This window comes from Taudactylus pleione, unplaced genomic scaffold, assembly GCF_031769625.1.
Source record: "Taudactylus pleione unplaced genomic scaffold, aTauple2 ptg000040l, whole genome shotgun sequence".
In the NCBI taxonomy this organism is placed as follows: domain Eukaryota; kingdom Metazoa; phylum Chordata; class Amphibia; order Anura; family Myobatrachidae; genus Taudactylus; species Taudactylus pleione.
Window position 1 is genome coordinate 28,488,615 of NW_028284442.1, and position 14,871 is coordinate 28,503,485.

Below are 14,871 nucleotides of genomic sequence, written 5' to 3' on the forward strand. Positions count from 1 at the left end.
CTGCCACTGCAGTTTCACGCCTAGATGGGTCACGTGTTTGTGCCGCCCACTCGTGTCGCTTAGCATAGTCATCCAGCTACCTCGGTGCAACCTTTTGGACATAAAAACACTATTGTGAGGTGTGAGGTATTCAGAATAGACTGGAAATGAGTGGAAATTAAGGTTATTGAGGTTAATAATAGCATAGGAGCAGAAAAACCTACAAATTCTGTGATTTTAGCTGTTTTTATGCTTTTTTTCAAAAAAATACAGATCCAAAACACAAAACCCAGAACCCAAAACACGGAAGGGTGGTTTTGGCAAAACCAATCCAGATCCAAAACACGAAGAAAGATCCAGATCCAAAACCAAAACATAAAACACGAAAAGTGGCCGGTGCACACCCCTAGTTAAAATAACTGTCCCCAAAAGTGTTTTATATGTTAACCCCCAAATGTGTATTATATTATAAAAATAAGAGTTAGGGCCACTCCATTGATTGGGAGCCACAATAGTCCAAAAAGCTGGACAACCCCACTGTTGGGAGTGTCCAGATATCAAATTGTAGTCCATAATTTATTTTTCTTTGATTCTCTTCTCATAGATATGTCAATGGATAAGGATCGTGAACTTATCCAAAGCTTTATTGAAATGTACAGGGCTCATGAGAGTCTTTGGCGGATTAAATCCAGGGACTACAACAACAGGTTCAAATGTATCCAGGCTCTGCAACAGTTGACCGACTTCTGCATGCCTTATTAAAAGCTGCCTCACTGGATTGGGTACGGAAAAAAATCCAGAACTAAAACAGATTTTGTCAAGGAGCACAAAAAAATACAGAATTCCAGGAGGTTCAGTGCGGGGGCCGATGAATTGTACCAGCCCACGCTGTGGTATTATGACCAGCTCATTTTCACCCTTGACCAGGAGCCACAGAGAAGAGGACTGGTGGTAATGGCCGACAGAGAGAATGGGGAGGAGCCTGTAGATGTGGGGGAAACATCTGCACTATTGGTAAGTAGAGACAAAGTAATTAAATGTAATTGTGTAATTGTGAAATGTGAGATTCCAGAGTTTTAGAGAAATGTTTAATTGTGAGAATTAATGGTCCACTCTATTTAATCCGATAGAGTCCTCCTGCCATGGCACAGCACCTTCTCCATTAAAATAGGCCAGGCACTCCTCGATGACCTGTTTTGCTAGTGCAGTTCCTGTGAACAAAACTCCAGGTGCTGCCACAGACGGCAGTTGTACTACCTCCTGTAGCTGTTCTGGGTCTTTTGGTACAGCTGTGCCTGCTGTCATTTGCTGGGTGGCTTTGCGGCGGACTTAGCATGCAGAGACTACCCAGTCAATTTTATCCACCCGCAGGTTTATGGCGGTGTGGAAGATTCGGAAGCGGTTGCTGAGGATTCCAAAGGCGTTTTCCACAATAAGGCATGCCCTGAAAAGCCTGTAATTGTATATCTGATTCTCTTTGGTTAAGGCCCTTTGTGCGTATGGCACAGCTGTAAATAGACTTTTTGGTACCCTGTGCCAGAGAGAGCATTGGTGCCCCCCCATTTTTTAAAAAGGGACATAAGATAGTGCACCTGAAAAAGGGCCATGGCCTCATGGGGAAGGTCAGGGAAGAGATAGCGGAGGCCAGGAGATTCTGGGGATAACAGAAGAGGAAACTACAAGTGAGATTGATAATAAACAGGAAAATTGACAGGCCCAAACAGGGTCTCCTGCCCTGCAGTGTCCTGTGCCATGGCACTGGTCGCACTACTCTAGTTACGGCCTTGGCGCATGGCTTCATGCTGTGTTCGTGCAGTTTGAAGGCCTCGTCTGCCACAAACACAAAATATAGCCCATGCTTGGTTTCCTCCACAGACGGCAAGTTCAGGGTCTTGGAGGTGAGCCTCTCAAAGAATGGCGTATTTTTGAAGGACCCACCATCTTATGCACGGCCATTCTTGCCAATATCAAGAAAGATGAACTTGTTATTAGCATTCGCCATCGCTATAAGCACGATACTGTAGTACCCCTTATAGTTGTAGTAGTATGATCCAGTTTTGGCACGTGGGATAATCTGGATATGTTTCCCATCGATGGCTCCCCCGCAGTTGAGGAAATTCCAACGCCTTTCAAAATCCTCAGCAATGGCTTTCCACTCTTCCACGCTTGTAGGGAACTAGAAAAAAATGGTTATTCATCTTCAAACCCACCTAAACCCCAAGAAACCACCAAAAGACCAGGCAAAACTAGGCGTAGCTAGACATTTTAATGCCCTGTGCCAGAAAGAGCTTTGGTGACCCCGCCCCCATCGTAAATAGGGATAATGCGTGCCGCAGGCGGGTGGGCCAAATAAGGTGCATGGTCTCATAGGGAAAGGGCGCCGCCACACTATAGTACCCCCAATTCACATTACGCGACACACTATAGTACCCCCAATTCACATCCCTTACATATTATTCCACACAGTACAACTCCCCCCTCCTCCCTTACACATTATGCCACATAGTACAACTCCCCCCTCCTCCCTTACATATTATGCCACACAGTACAACTCCTATCCCTCTCCCTTACACATTATGCCACACAGTACAACTCCTCCCCTCTCCCTTACATATTATGCCACACAGTACAACTCCTATCCCTCTCCCTTACACATTATGCCACACAGTACAACTCCTCCCCTCTCCCTTACATATTATGCCACACAGTACAACTCCCCCCCTCCTCCCTTACACATTATGCCACATAGTACAACTCTCCCCCTCCCCCTTTACAAATTATGCCACACAGTACAACTCTCCCCCTCCTCCCTTACATATTATTCCACACAGTACAACTCTCCCCCTCCTCCCTTACACATTATGCCACACAGTACAACTCTCCCCCTCCTCCCTTACATATTATGCCACACAGTACAACTCTCCCCCTCTTCCCTTACATATTATTCTACACAGTACAACTCCCCCCTCCTCCCTTACATATTATTCCACACAGTACAACTCTCCCCCTCCTCCCTTACATATATAATGCCACACAGTACAACTCCCCCCCTCCTCCCTTACATATTATTCCACACAGTACAACTCCCCCCCTCCTCCCTTACATATTATTCCACACATTACAACTCCCCCCTCCTCCCTTACATATTATTCCACACATTACAACTCCCCCCCCCTCCCTTACATATTATTCCACACAGTACAACTCTCCCCCTCCTCCCTTACATATTATGCCACATAGTACAACTCTCCCCCTCCTCCCTTACATATTATTCCACACAGTACAACTCTCCCCCTCCTCCCTTGCATATTATTCCACACAGTACAACAATCCCCCTCCTCCCTTACATATTATTCCACACAGTACAACTCTACCCCTCCTCCCTTACATATTATGCCACACAGTACAACTCTCCCCCTCCTCCCTTACATATTATTCCACACAGTACAACTCTCCCCCTCCTCCCTTACATATTATTCCACACAGTACAACTCCCCCCCTCCTCCCTTACATATTATTCCACACAGTGCAACTCTCTCCCTCCTCCCTTACATATTATTCCACACAGTACAACTCCCCCCGTCCTCCCTTACATATTATTCCACACAGTACAACTCTCTCCCTCCTCCCTTACATATTATTCCACACAGTACAACTCCCCCCCTCCTCCCTTACATATTATTCCACACAGTACAACTCCCCCCCTCCTCCCTTACATATTATTCCACACATTACAACTCCCCCCTCCTCCCTTACATATTATTCCACACATTACAACTCCCCCCTCCTCCCTTACATATTATTCCACACAGTACAACTCTACCCCTCCTCCCTTACATATTATGCCACATAGTACAACTCTCCCCCTCCTCCCTTACATATTATCCCACACAGTATTATTATTATTATTATTATTGTTTATTTATATGGCGCCACAAGTGTTCCGCAGCACCTTACAAGGTACATAACCAAAAAGTGACTTACAGTAAAATACAATACAATGAAGGACAAGGACATGGATAATATACATTGATACATAGGTGGCCATAGCACCCACATAAGCAGCAAAGCATAGGCACCAAGTGTTAGGTGTCTTAGTGGTGAGTAAGAAGTAGATGAGCATATAGTAAGGAGAAGCACAAGAGGGTATAGGGTACCGCTCGCAAGAGCTTACATTCTCAAGGGGAGGGGCAGACAGATGGGCATGATACAGATGGGGAAGACAGGGAGGAAGGAGCATGTAGTAGCAAGTTAGGATGAGAGCTAGAAAGCATTGATGAAGTAGTGTGCCTTGAGAGCCCGTTTGAAGGATTGTAGAGAGGTGGAGAGTCTGATGGGGAGAGGGAGAGAGTTCCAGAGGTGGGGAGCGGCACGGGCAAAGTCTTGGAGGCGGGAGTGGGAGGAAGTAACCAGTTGGCATGAGAGGAGGTGTGTACAACTCTCCCCCTCCTCCCTTACACATTATTCCACAGTACAACTCCTCCCCTCTCCCTTACACATTATGGCACACAGTACAACCCCCCCCTCCTACCTTACATATTATTCCACACAGTACAACTCCTCCCCTCTCCCTTACATATTATGCCACATAGTACAACTCTCCCCCTCCTCCCTTACATATTATTCCACACAGTACAACTCCCCCCTTACATATTATGCCACACAGTACAACTCTCCCCCTCCTCCCTTACATATTATTCCACATAGTACAACTCTCCCCCTCCTCCCTTACATATTATGCCACACAGTACAACTCCCCCCTCCTCCTTTACATAATATGCTACACAGTGTAACTCCCCCCTCCACCCTTACACATTATGCCACAGAGTACAACTCCCCCCCTTCTCCATTACATATTATGACACACAGTACAACTCCTCCCCTCTTCCCTTACATATTATACCACACAGTACATCTCTCCCACTTACATATTATGCCACAACGTTGCCTCTCTGCCCGCCCCTGTCTGTAACAGTGTTAACAACACAGTGGACCAGACCTCACCTGGCAGTGTCCTGGTGTCCACACAGTGCAGCCGCAGCGCGCAGCTCCCTGCCTGACCCACCCAACACCAGCAACTCCTACGCAGAGAGACTTCACCCACTGAACTGTAGGGAGCATTGGGCAGAGAGACGTAATGACGTCTCACCCGTCCCAATAGATACAGGGCTTGTTGCACTTTACGGGACTCAGGAGGCGGCGCCGGAGACTCAGACTGAGTGAGTCACACTCTGTCACATGTAGGGGGGGAGTCAAAGGCTGTGGCTGTTAACTAGATCTATAATAATATAGAACTCCTCTTAGCGCACAAAATGCTCAGAGTCTGCCGGTGAAATTAAACACAATGTGGGATTCCCAAATCCCACAACATAAAGTAGTAAAAATCAGACAGTAGTGATAATTTCTTGGCGCTCAAATATACTTGAAAAAATGTTAAAATAAAATTATAGGCATTTTATTTTTATTTAGGTAGGAGGGATGACGCACTTCCGGTATACACGCTGAAGCACATGGACCTCAAACCGGAAGTTGACGGCCGCGCACTTCCGGTTCGCGGCATTTTTGCCTATACAGGGTAATCCGGATGTACCCTGTATTTTAACAACATCCTGTGGCTCCACATTCTCTGCTGGGTAGGATCCTGTATTTCATTTCATGTTTATCTAAACTAGCACTTTGGATTTTGTGCAATATTATTCAGGACTATGTTTTAACACCCAGGACTACATAGCACTTTATTATCTGTGGATTTTATATGTTTTATGCTGTTTATGTCTAAAATAAAATGCCTATAATTTTATTTTAACATTTTTTCAAGTATATTTGAGTGCCAAGAAATTATCACTACTGTCTGATTTTTACTACTTGTGGCTGTTAACTGTCCTCCTGCGCATCGGGCTTTAAACGGCGTCCGCCCAGCTCCAGCAAAATTACTAGAGAGAAAATGAGGTGGGCGGCTGGTGTTCCACCCTCAGGGCAGTTGCGCTCTGACCCTGATTCAGAGCCGGATGCTCTGAAAGAGTGCTCGCTCTGAATCAGGGTGGTTTTTTTTTTTTTTTTGTGCGGCCTCCTGGCCGCTCGCACAGCTGTGGATGACCACCCACAGCTATAGCGAGAGGCCAGATTGATGGTCGCGATGGTCAAGACCATCGTGACCATCGGGCTTGCGACGAGACCCTTGTGGTAGGGTCTCATGGCCGCAAGCACCAGAGAGATTTCGGCTCTAACAGAGCCGAAATCTCTCTCACTGACATCACTCGTGAGGTCAGTGGGGCCAGCCCCAAATGGAGGTGTTCACATGGGAACGCCTCCGTTTGGGCAGCCACTCCCCCAGCCCACCCACCAAAAGGGGCGTGCTGTCACTCAACATCGACAGCACGCCCCCTTTGGTGCGAGACCCGGAGCTACGGAGTGCCCGGCTCCGTCGTGCACATGCGCTCTGGGCCACCATCGACCCGGTTGCGAGCACTCAGCGCTTGCGACCGGGTCTGAATCAGGCCCTCTGTACGGTGGCACAGAGTGCACCACCCTAGCTACGGCCCTGCAACCAGGAGCAAGAGGATGTGTTTATTAAGCAAGCTCAGGAAGCCTTGTAAAAACACCTTGATCATTTTGGGACTTATGTGATCAGTGCACTGAGACACCAGGACACTGACCAGCAAGTCCAATCCGAGCGCCTTGTGAGATATTTCAGGGGAAAAGCTGCCTCCTTGCATCTGATACATGCCTGGCATGGCCTGAAACCAGCACCACTGCTCCCCCATCACACAATACTCCCACATCCACCTAACCATCCACCTCATCACCTAACCTGCTCCCACACCCACCTCAATACAACCTGCTCCCCATCCACTATATACTCAGCCTTATTAGAGGCAGATGAGAGTCCAGATTTTTACAATCTGTGAAGTGTTCCCCAGTCATCAACAAGTTTTATCATTTCCGATAACTATGGTGCTATATGGTATATGGACAGAATCTTCTCCATTAAGAACTTCTTACCAGGCAAGCCATGTGGTGTGATGCTAACTCGTCTGCAATCCTTATTTAAGGCTGGTTCACCATCAGCTGCTCGCACCACTATCCTCATATGGTATGAGCCATTTGATCCAATTGTCCACACCTATCTATTATATCTTTTGTTTTTGTTTTTTAAATAATTTTATTGACTTCTGAGTTACATGCATCAGAGAAATATATAAATATATTCTGTTGACAAATGGTTTATAGAGCAGGAAATACCGCTTGCAATATAACAGAATAGATAAGTTGAAAATGTACAAAAAGTTTCAACTGAAATACAAAATGTGTAGCCCATATTATTATTATTACATGAATTTGAAACATAATAAAATATCTGAAATAGGCCATATTATAAAGTTTTAATACTTATTCGAGTAATTTGATTCCAGTAATTTGAACAATAAAGTTATACACTTTATACCAAAACCTTTTGCTTTTAGAACAGTGCCAGACATTATGCAGAAAATTAGCTTTTTTTTTTTTTTTTTTTAATATTTTTGTATGCTTCACACTTATGTAATAAAGTGTATTTCCCTTATTTATGTCTGTAATCTATCCCTTAAACTGGGGTATTTCAAATTAAGGGTAAAAAAAGCACATTGATGTTGTTGCAATACATCTTTCTCCAACCAGAGCGCTATTGGCTGCTCACTAAGGTGCCCATTTATTAATGATTGCATTTTGCAATGCGATCAGGATATGCAGTACCGCCCATGATCGCATTGCAAAATGCGATCATAGCAGCCGGATGTATTAACCGACACATGCAGGGTGACGGGCTCCAAAAGGAGCCCGTTCCTGCGATGTGGCCGGAGTGCATTCGCGGCTGCTGCCCATGCACAGTCCCACGGACTGCACATGAGCGGCGCCCATTGCCGGCGGAGGGATCTGGGAGATCCCTCCGCTGGCTGATATGCGGTAAATGCCTATAGACTACAACGGCTACCGCTATCTTCAATGGCGTTAGCCGCAGGGGCCAATATCGGGAATGCTTTGCATTACGGATTTTGGTACATTTGGCAGCATCACATCCCCCACAGAAACCTATAGGGGAGGCGGCTGCCAGCGGCAATGGAGGGATCACAGCAGGTATCGGAGATACCTGTTGCGGTCCCTCCTTCATACTTCCGGGGGATACTTAGTATTTGAGGTAAAACGTGTGTTTTCGAAGATTTTACCTCAAATATTGAATGGTAAATGGGCCCCTAATTCTATTAAGGCAGTTTGAAGTAGGTCAATAAACACATGCTATAAGTGCAAATTGATGGGGCCAGGACCTCAATTTGCGCTTACAGCATGTGTTTATTCTCCTATTCAAATCTGTGCCAGAAACACCATATATCATACTGCACCATATTTATCGTGAATGATAAAACTTGTTGATAATTTATTGTTAATATTGTTTTATTCTTTTTCATTAAAAACATTTGTACAGTTGTACAGTTTATTCACAATTTTACTGAGGCAAGCAGCCATGTTGGTCGCAAAAAAATCCTTTTCTAGTGTTTTTATTACATGTAATTTAAAAAAACAACTTTAAAAATATGAAATATTACGTTCCGGATTCTGGTCTGGTCCGGCTTTCACCTAATGCCCTAAACGAGCAAGATAACATCATCATGTATTGATCAGAGACATTGAGATCTACATACAGCGCTGCTTCACAGAGATCATGAAAGGGCACCAACACTCAATAGAAAGAAGACAGTGAAGATAAAGATATAACTTAACACATTATTAATGTGTCCACTTCACAGCTTGTAAACTTTTCAAAGGGAAGACACTGATTTATTATACTGTATGTTTGGTCAGTACATAGAGTTACAATGTATTCATAGACTGTATATTATCTGGCACATTGGCTATATTTAAATGGGTGGATGAAGATGACGCTGAGCAGACATAAATTATATTTGTCAGCATCCACCTCCCTTTTAATATTTTACCTTGAAACAATCATATTATGCTTGTTCCAAGTTATGAGGCCATTTTAGCCAGAAGTGAATTATTAAGTAGAAATTCAAATTTTATGCGTATAGTCTATGGAGAAAATAGCATGATCCTATAACCTAAGTCATCATAAGGGTGGTAACCAATGTGAGACTGACAACACATGGTACTGCATATGGCTCACCATATAGCAGAATGACTCGGCAATCTTTAAATAGCTGCACAGAAATCCAATATGGTTTATTATTGTGCAGGATGTGTCATCAGGGTACCAACAGCACAGTCTGTTCTCCAGTAAGATGGTAGCTTTGATAATATAGTGCCGATTTTTGTGTTCTCTATAATTGCAGGTAACCCCGTCGCTAACACGCATAAATCTTGCAAATATAAATACACACACCACATACATTATATTTATTGATGTAAATATATATCCGGGTGCAAATAGAAAATGCAAAACTGCAGCCAGGACTCATAGGCTAATTGCATAGCTAGTGCACTTTCAGTTACAAAGGCTGCATTCTAAAGCTGAGCGATTATAAACCCCAGGAGGATGTCCCTGTGATTCTCTTTGTTCCTGACAAGCATTGCACTGATGATAACATGGAAAGTACACAGACAGTGTGGGCAGCGCGTGTCTGCCGATGGCACCCAGAGCCGCTTCACTTCCGCCCATATTACAGGACGCGCTGATTGGACATGGCCGGGAACTCATCACGCCCCTCAGAGTTGCTGCGGGGACTATGGCTGAAAAAAGCAGAAGAGGATGTTGTCGCCAGGGAGACGGGATCAGAATGTTGCCAAGGGGTGGGGCCGGGAGGCGGTGACGTCACCCTGCGGCTGAGTGCCTTGGTAAGATGCTGCGAATTCAGAGACAACAGAAGAGGAAGCAGACAGGTAGAGAGGGGGCAGCAGGAGACGCCAGAGGAGGTCCCGACCATACACACAGGGACTGGGATTGTTTTTTTATTATTTGATTCTTTGGAGCTGCACAGGTTTTTTGGAGAGCAGACTATTCATTGGAACTGCAGCACTGTAACTATTAATGTCATTGCATGTTTCTGACTAGTACAGATTAGTTTAAGATTGTCTTTAAGTTTGGGAATCACCTGTATTCGGTGTAGGCTTTCCTTTGTAAAGGGCAGGGGTTGTTTTGGATGGTGCATTTGCAGCAGTAAGTTCTGGTAGAGTATATATAAACCTATTTCTTTCACCCTTGTTTATGGAAACAATGAAAGCTATAACTGCATATAATAAACCCTCTTCCCCCACCTTTGTCGATTATACATCTGGCTTATCATTTGTAAAATGTTTAAGTCACTTTGTCACCTTGAGTTAATGTTAGATTCCTGTAGGTGACAGAATGAAAACGGTGTATTTGATCATGGTGCACAGCCAGGCATTGCATGTTCTCACCTGACCAGCCTATATTTGTCTTTATCTGCAGGTTGTATAGAGTGCTCAGCAACAATCCTGACAACTCAGAGATGCTATAGGAGGACCCATGGTCCTCACCCTCCTCATCTCAGCCTATAAACTCTGCAGATTCATCAGCATGTTCAGCAGCGAGCGCCTGGTCGTGCCGGGATATGTGAACAATATGTGCTGGTGGCAGACTTCTGGGGGACCAAGCAGAGTCCAGCAGGTGTCCCCCGGGGTTGCCATAGATGTGCAGATGGCTTTGGATAGGGCCCTGCCCGATCTTCATGTTGCTATCTCTAAGCTGAAACAAGCCATGTGTGCAAAGAGTATCTGTGACACTATCTCCGAAATTTTTCAAATTGTGGAAGAGGCGTGGGTAATGCCAGCACTGGGAAGAGAGGTCGCCCAGGGCTTGTGTGATACAATCAGACTTGAGGGGGCCTTGGACTTGCTATTAAGTTTTCTTCAATCAACTGAGAATGAGGTGAAATATCAGGCATGTCAGCTTCTGGAACAGATCCTGGTGTCAGAAAACAGGTAATTGCTGACAATTACTGCCCAGCTCACATTAGATTAGTGCATCAGCCCCATTTTAACTCTGTTAAGTTATTCAGCTCCATTATTTTTAAAGGAGAGTTATAACAATATTTAAAAGGCTGTGCGGGGGAAGGCGGGTATCAAATGTAATTCACACTTGAGGAACAACTATGACAGTGCTTGGATGTTTGAAATGCCATCTATTTTATTATATTATCTTCATTTATTGCATGTGTTACTTTCTGAAATAGTGAATGTGATAACTAAGAGATAACACACCCCAGAGACAGCATAGATTCCCAAGGCTCTTCAGAGATGGTTTATTGTACCACAGTTCGGAGGGGTTTCCCTTTTTCATGTGCAGTAATGAATGTGTTATATACTGAACGCAATATATAAACAGAAATGTACCAATCCATTTCAAATATGTGACAGTTTCATAGGCGACTGAGGTGATATATTCAGTCCATGAAATCGTTAAATATTTATAATGAATCCAGATATTTCTGTTTATATTGCATACACTAGAACACATGTTTATATTATTGCTCACATACAACATAAACTCTGGGCCTGATTCAGCAAGGATCACTATTGTGATCGCAATAGCGATTAAGCATGCAGTCTCACTGCGAAAATATGCTAATGATTGCAATCGCAATACCATATGCAGTCTAGCATAATGATGCCCCCTTACCTTACACACATCCATAATACTTAGCAAGACTGCGAACCAATCGGCAACATCGAGTACAAACGGAGCCTCACGCACACTTGCACAAGGGCTGACCTTACTCAGAAATTGCTAACCTCATCGCACGCAGTGCGTAGGCCATCAGTGGCTAATTTATGCACGCTGCTGCAACAGCGTTCAAACGTACTGGCACGCCTGCGTTTCGACGACCACCCCCCTGTCACCACCCCCAAATGGTGCTTCCTGTCAATCACTCTGCGATGGGTCTGCGTAGTCACTGCGATCACAGTTCCGATCGCAGTGGAGTGTTTGCACACGCGCACTGTGATGCATACACATGTGCAGAATGCAACAATCGCCCGATTGCGTGCGTAATTGCAATAGCGATCCTTACTGAATCAGGTCCCTTGTTTGCAGCGGATGTACCATGCCTCCCACCACGTATCGTTATGCTTAATCTATGACTTTAGGCACACTTCATACTATGGGGCCCATTTATTAATGTTCGCATTTTGAACAGGGCATCCAGTACCGCCCATGATCTCATTGCAAAATGCGATCATACCGGCTGAATGTATGTACTGGTACATGCAGGGTCCCTGCAATGTGGCTGGAGTGCATGCGGGACTGCTGCGCATGCGCAGTCCCGCGGACTGCATATGAGCGGCGCCCATTGCCGGCGGAGGGATCTGGGAGATCCCTCCGCCGGCTGAAATGCGGTAAGTCCCCATAGACTACAGCGGCTAACGCTATCTTCAGATAGCGTTAGCTGCTGGGGTCAATATCGGGAATGATACATTTGGCAGCATCGCATCCCCCATATGGGGGAGGCGGCTGCGGGCGGCAATGGAGGGATCGCAGCAGGTATCGGAGATACCTGCTGCGGTTCCTCTTTCATATATTCGGGGGATACTTAATATTTGAGGTAAACCCTCGAAAACAGGTGTTTTCGGGGAATTTACCTCAAATTAACTTTGATAAATGGGCCCCTAAATTCCTGAGCGACAAAACTGTTCTGTGGACACTACTTTATCTAGTTTGCAGAGTTTAGCTGCGTCCTGTCCAAATACAATAAAGACAAATACTACTTAGATAAAGTAAAGTTCTTGGTGACAAACAATGCAGCTAGTAAGAGTTGCAGGAAGGCACATGTACACTAGTACACTAAAGTCATCTGAAGGTGAAAACAATATTTTCTGAGCTTTTGGTGCTTTAAAAAACATTAAATATGTATTATTTACAGATAGGTGTTATGCTGGGCAAACACTGCCAGATAAAATGTCTGTCAGACCGACAGACATTTTATCTGGCCGGCTGCCAGCCGCAGATGTCCGCGGCATACACTGTGAGAGAAATCTCACAGTGTATAGCCCGACATCCGCGCTCCGCCCCCGGGGGAGGAGACATTTCCCTGTTCCTTCCATAGGAAGGAGCACAGGAAATGTCTGTCTGTCGGCTGCGCTGGGCATACACTGCCCGATGCGGCCGACAGTTTACTGGAAAATATTGCATCAGACGGGCATGCTGGACAATCCAGCATGCCCGACCGAGCAATATTTAACCCTCGGTCGCCCCCCACGCTACAATTATCGCGGCGATCCGCCGATATTGGGTGGATCGTCCCAATAATTGCAGCGTGTATGGCCAGCATAAGTATCATTACAAAGGAATAATTCAATATTTACAATGAAAAAAAAGATAAATATGCACTTAAAGACCGAATCAAAAGTTTTCTTAACTAAAATATTGGTTTATATTCAAATCATTATTATTATTAGTAGTTGTAGTAGAAGTAGTAGTAGACGTAGTAGTAGAAGTAGTAGTTGTAGTAGTAGTAATAACAGCAACAAATAAATTCAGCTGTTAGATGTGGGGGTATTTCTTCTACTAATATTATAATTTGCATCATGCCTCAAGTATTTTGCTCGGCTTCATTTGTGGTGCCAGATGCTAAATACCAGAATGAACCTTTAGAACCTGGCTAGTCGTGGTATTCGTCGACAGCACCCCCCTTTTCTTTAGAGCTGAATCTGCTCCCCGGTACTTGGTTGACCCTAGGTCTTGTGCACACAGTAAAAGAGGCTTATTCTGGGACAGTCACTGGCATGATAAATATTTGAGACACCAGAACTCGAACTATGCAAGAATAAATGGCAAACAGACCCAAGCAGTCCAAGGCATGCTTACCACTTTTATAATCTCCTTTACCGGAGAAGCTTGAATAGGAGATGCAGGTAGCAGCTGTTGGTGGCGGGCCTGGGCTATTTGCGTCATTAGGTGTTGTAAAATACTGGTAATCTCGGTCTGATAAGAGGGGGCATGGTTGAAATGAGACAATTATAATAGAATTGCATCTTTTTCGCCCCGTCCCTTCATCACAGATTACCAACATTTTCCTCCCCATCTTGCCTGCTTCACTATGAAGTGGGAGGGATCTGGGAAGGGGGAAGCAATCGGGAAGCCAACTGATGGAATCCCGACCGTCGGCTTCCCGACTATCTAATCCCGGCAAGGGGTTAAATGACAGGCTAATGCTAACCGTCCCGCCCCCTGCGGCTAACAGCTAAGGGCATCCCGCTTATCTTCGATTGGGATCAGGGGCATTTCTAGAGAGGAAGGGTCCCTTATGCAGTCTTCGTCACGGGCCCCCTCCTCTCTGTCCGGCGGCCGGCAGCGAACTGAGCGGTGCGCGGCCAGCGCCGCACTTATAGACTTTGTGGACTAGAGTGTGCCCAGAGTCTATAGCTCATGTGCAGATCACCGGGAAAATGGCCGCAGCAGCCCCTGATTGGGATGCTGTCTGACAGGATTCCGGCGTTGGTGTGTAGTTTAGTCCTGGGTCTGGATTCCGACGCCAGGATTTCAACAGAGAGCATCCCGGCTGTCGGTATTTTAACTACATCCCAGAGCAGGGTGGCCATGTTTTGTTATGTATAAACACTCCAATTTTTTGGTGTACACTATTCAGCTCAGTAATACACATCCTTTTAGATGTATTAATGTCATACAATCAGGTGCATAAATATTGGGACATTGACAGAATTTTCATATTTTGGCCTCTATTCACCACCACAATGGCTTTAAAATGAAACAAACAAAATGTGCTTTAACTGCAGACTTTCAGATGTAATTTGAGGGTAATTACATCCAAATCAGGTGAACGGTGTAGGAATTACAACGGTTTCTATATGTGCCTCCCACATTTTAAGGGGCCAAAAGTAATGGGACAATCAACTCAAAAGCTATTTCATGGACAGGTTTGGGCT

The 14,871-nt window shown here is 45.0% G+C and overlaps 1 protein-coding gene and 1 pseudogene across 1 annotated transcript in view; both read left to right on the plus strand.

Annotated features, from left to right (window-relative positions):
* Positions 1-10,408, plus strand: part of LOC148538470 (uncharacterized) — a 78,040-nt pseudogene extending 67,632 nt beyond the window's left edge.
* Positions 10,409-10,456: 48 nt separating this feature from the next.
* Positions 10,457-14,871, plus strand: part of SARM1 (sterile alpha and TIR motif containing 1) — a 41,952-nt gene continuing 37,537 nt past the window's right edge. The window contains exon 1 of the mRNA XM_088453948.1: positions 10,457-10,911. Coding sequence (XP_088310074.1) covers positions 10,457-10,911 — 455 coding nt within the window. The remainder of the gene's footprint in view (positions 10,912-14,871) is intronic.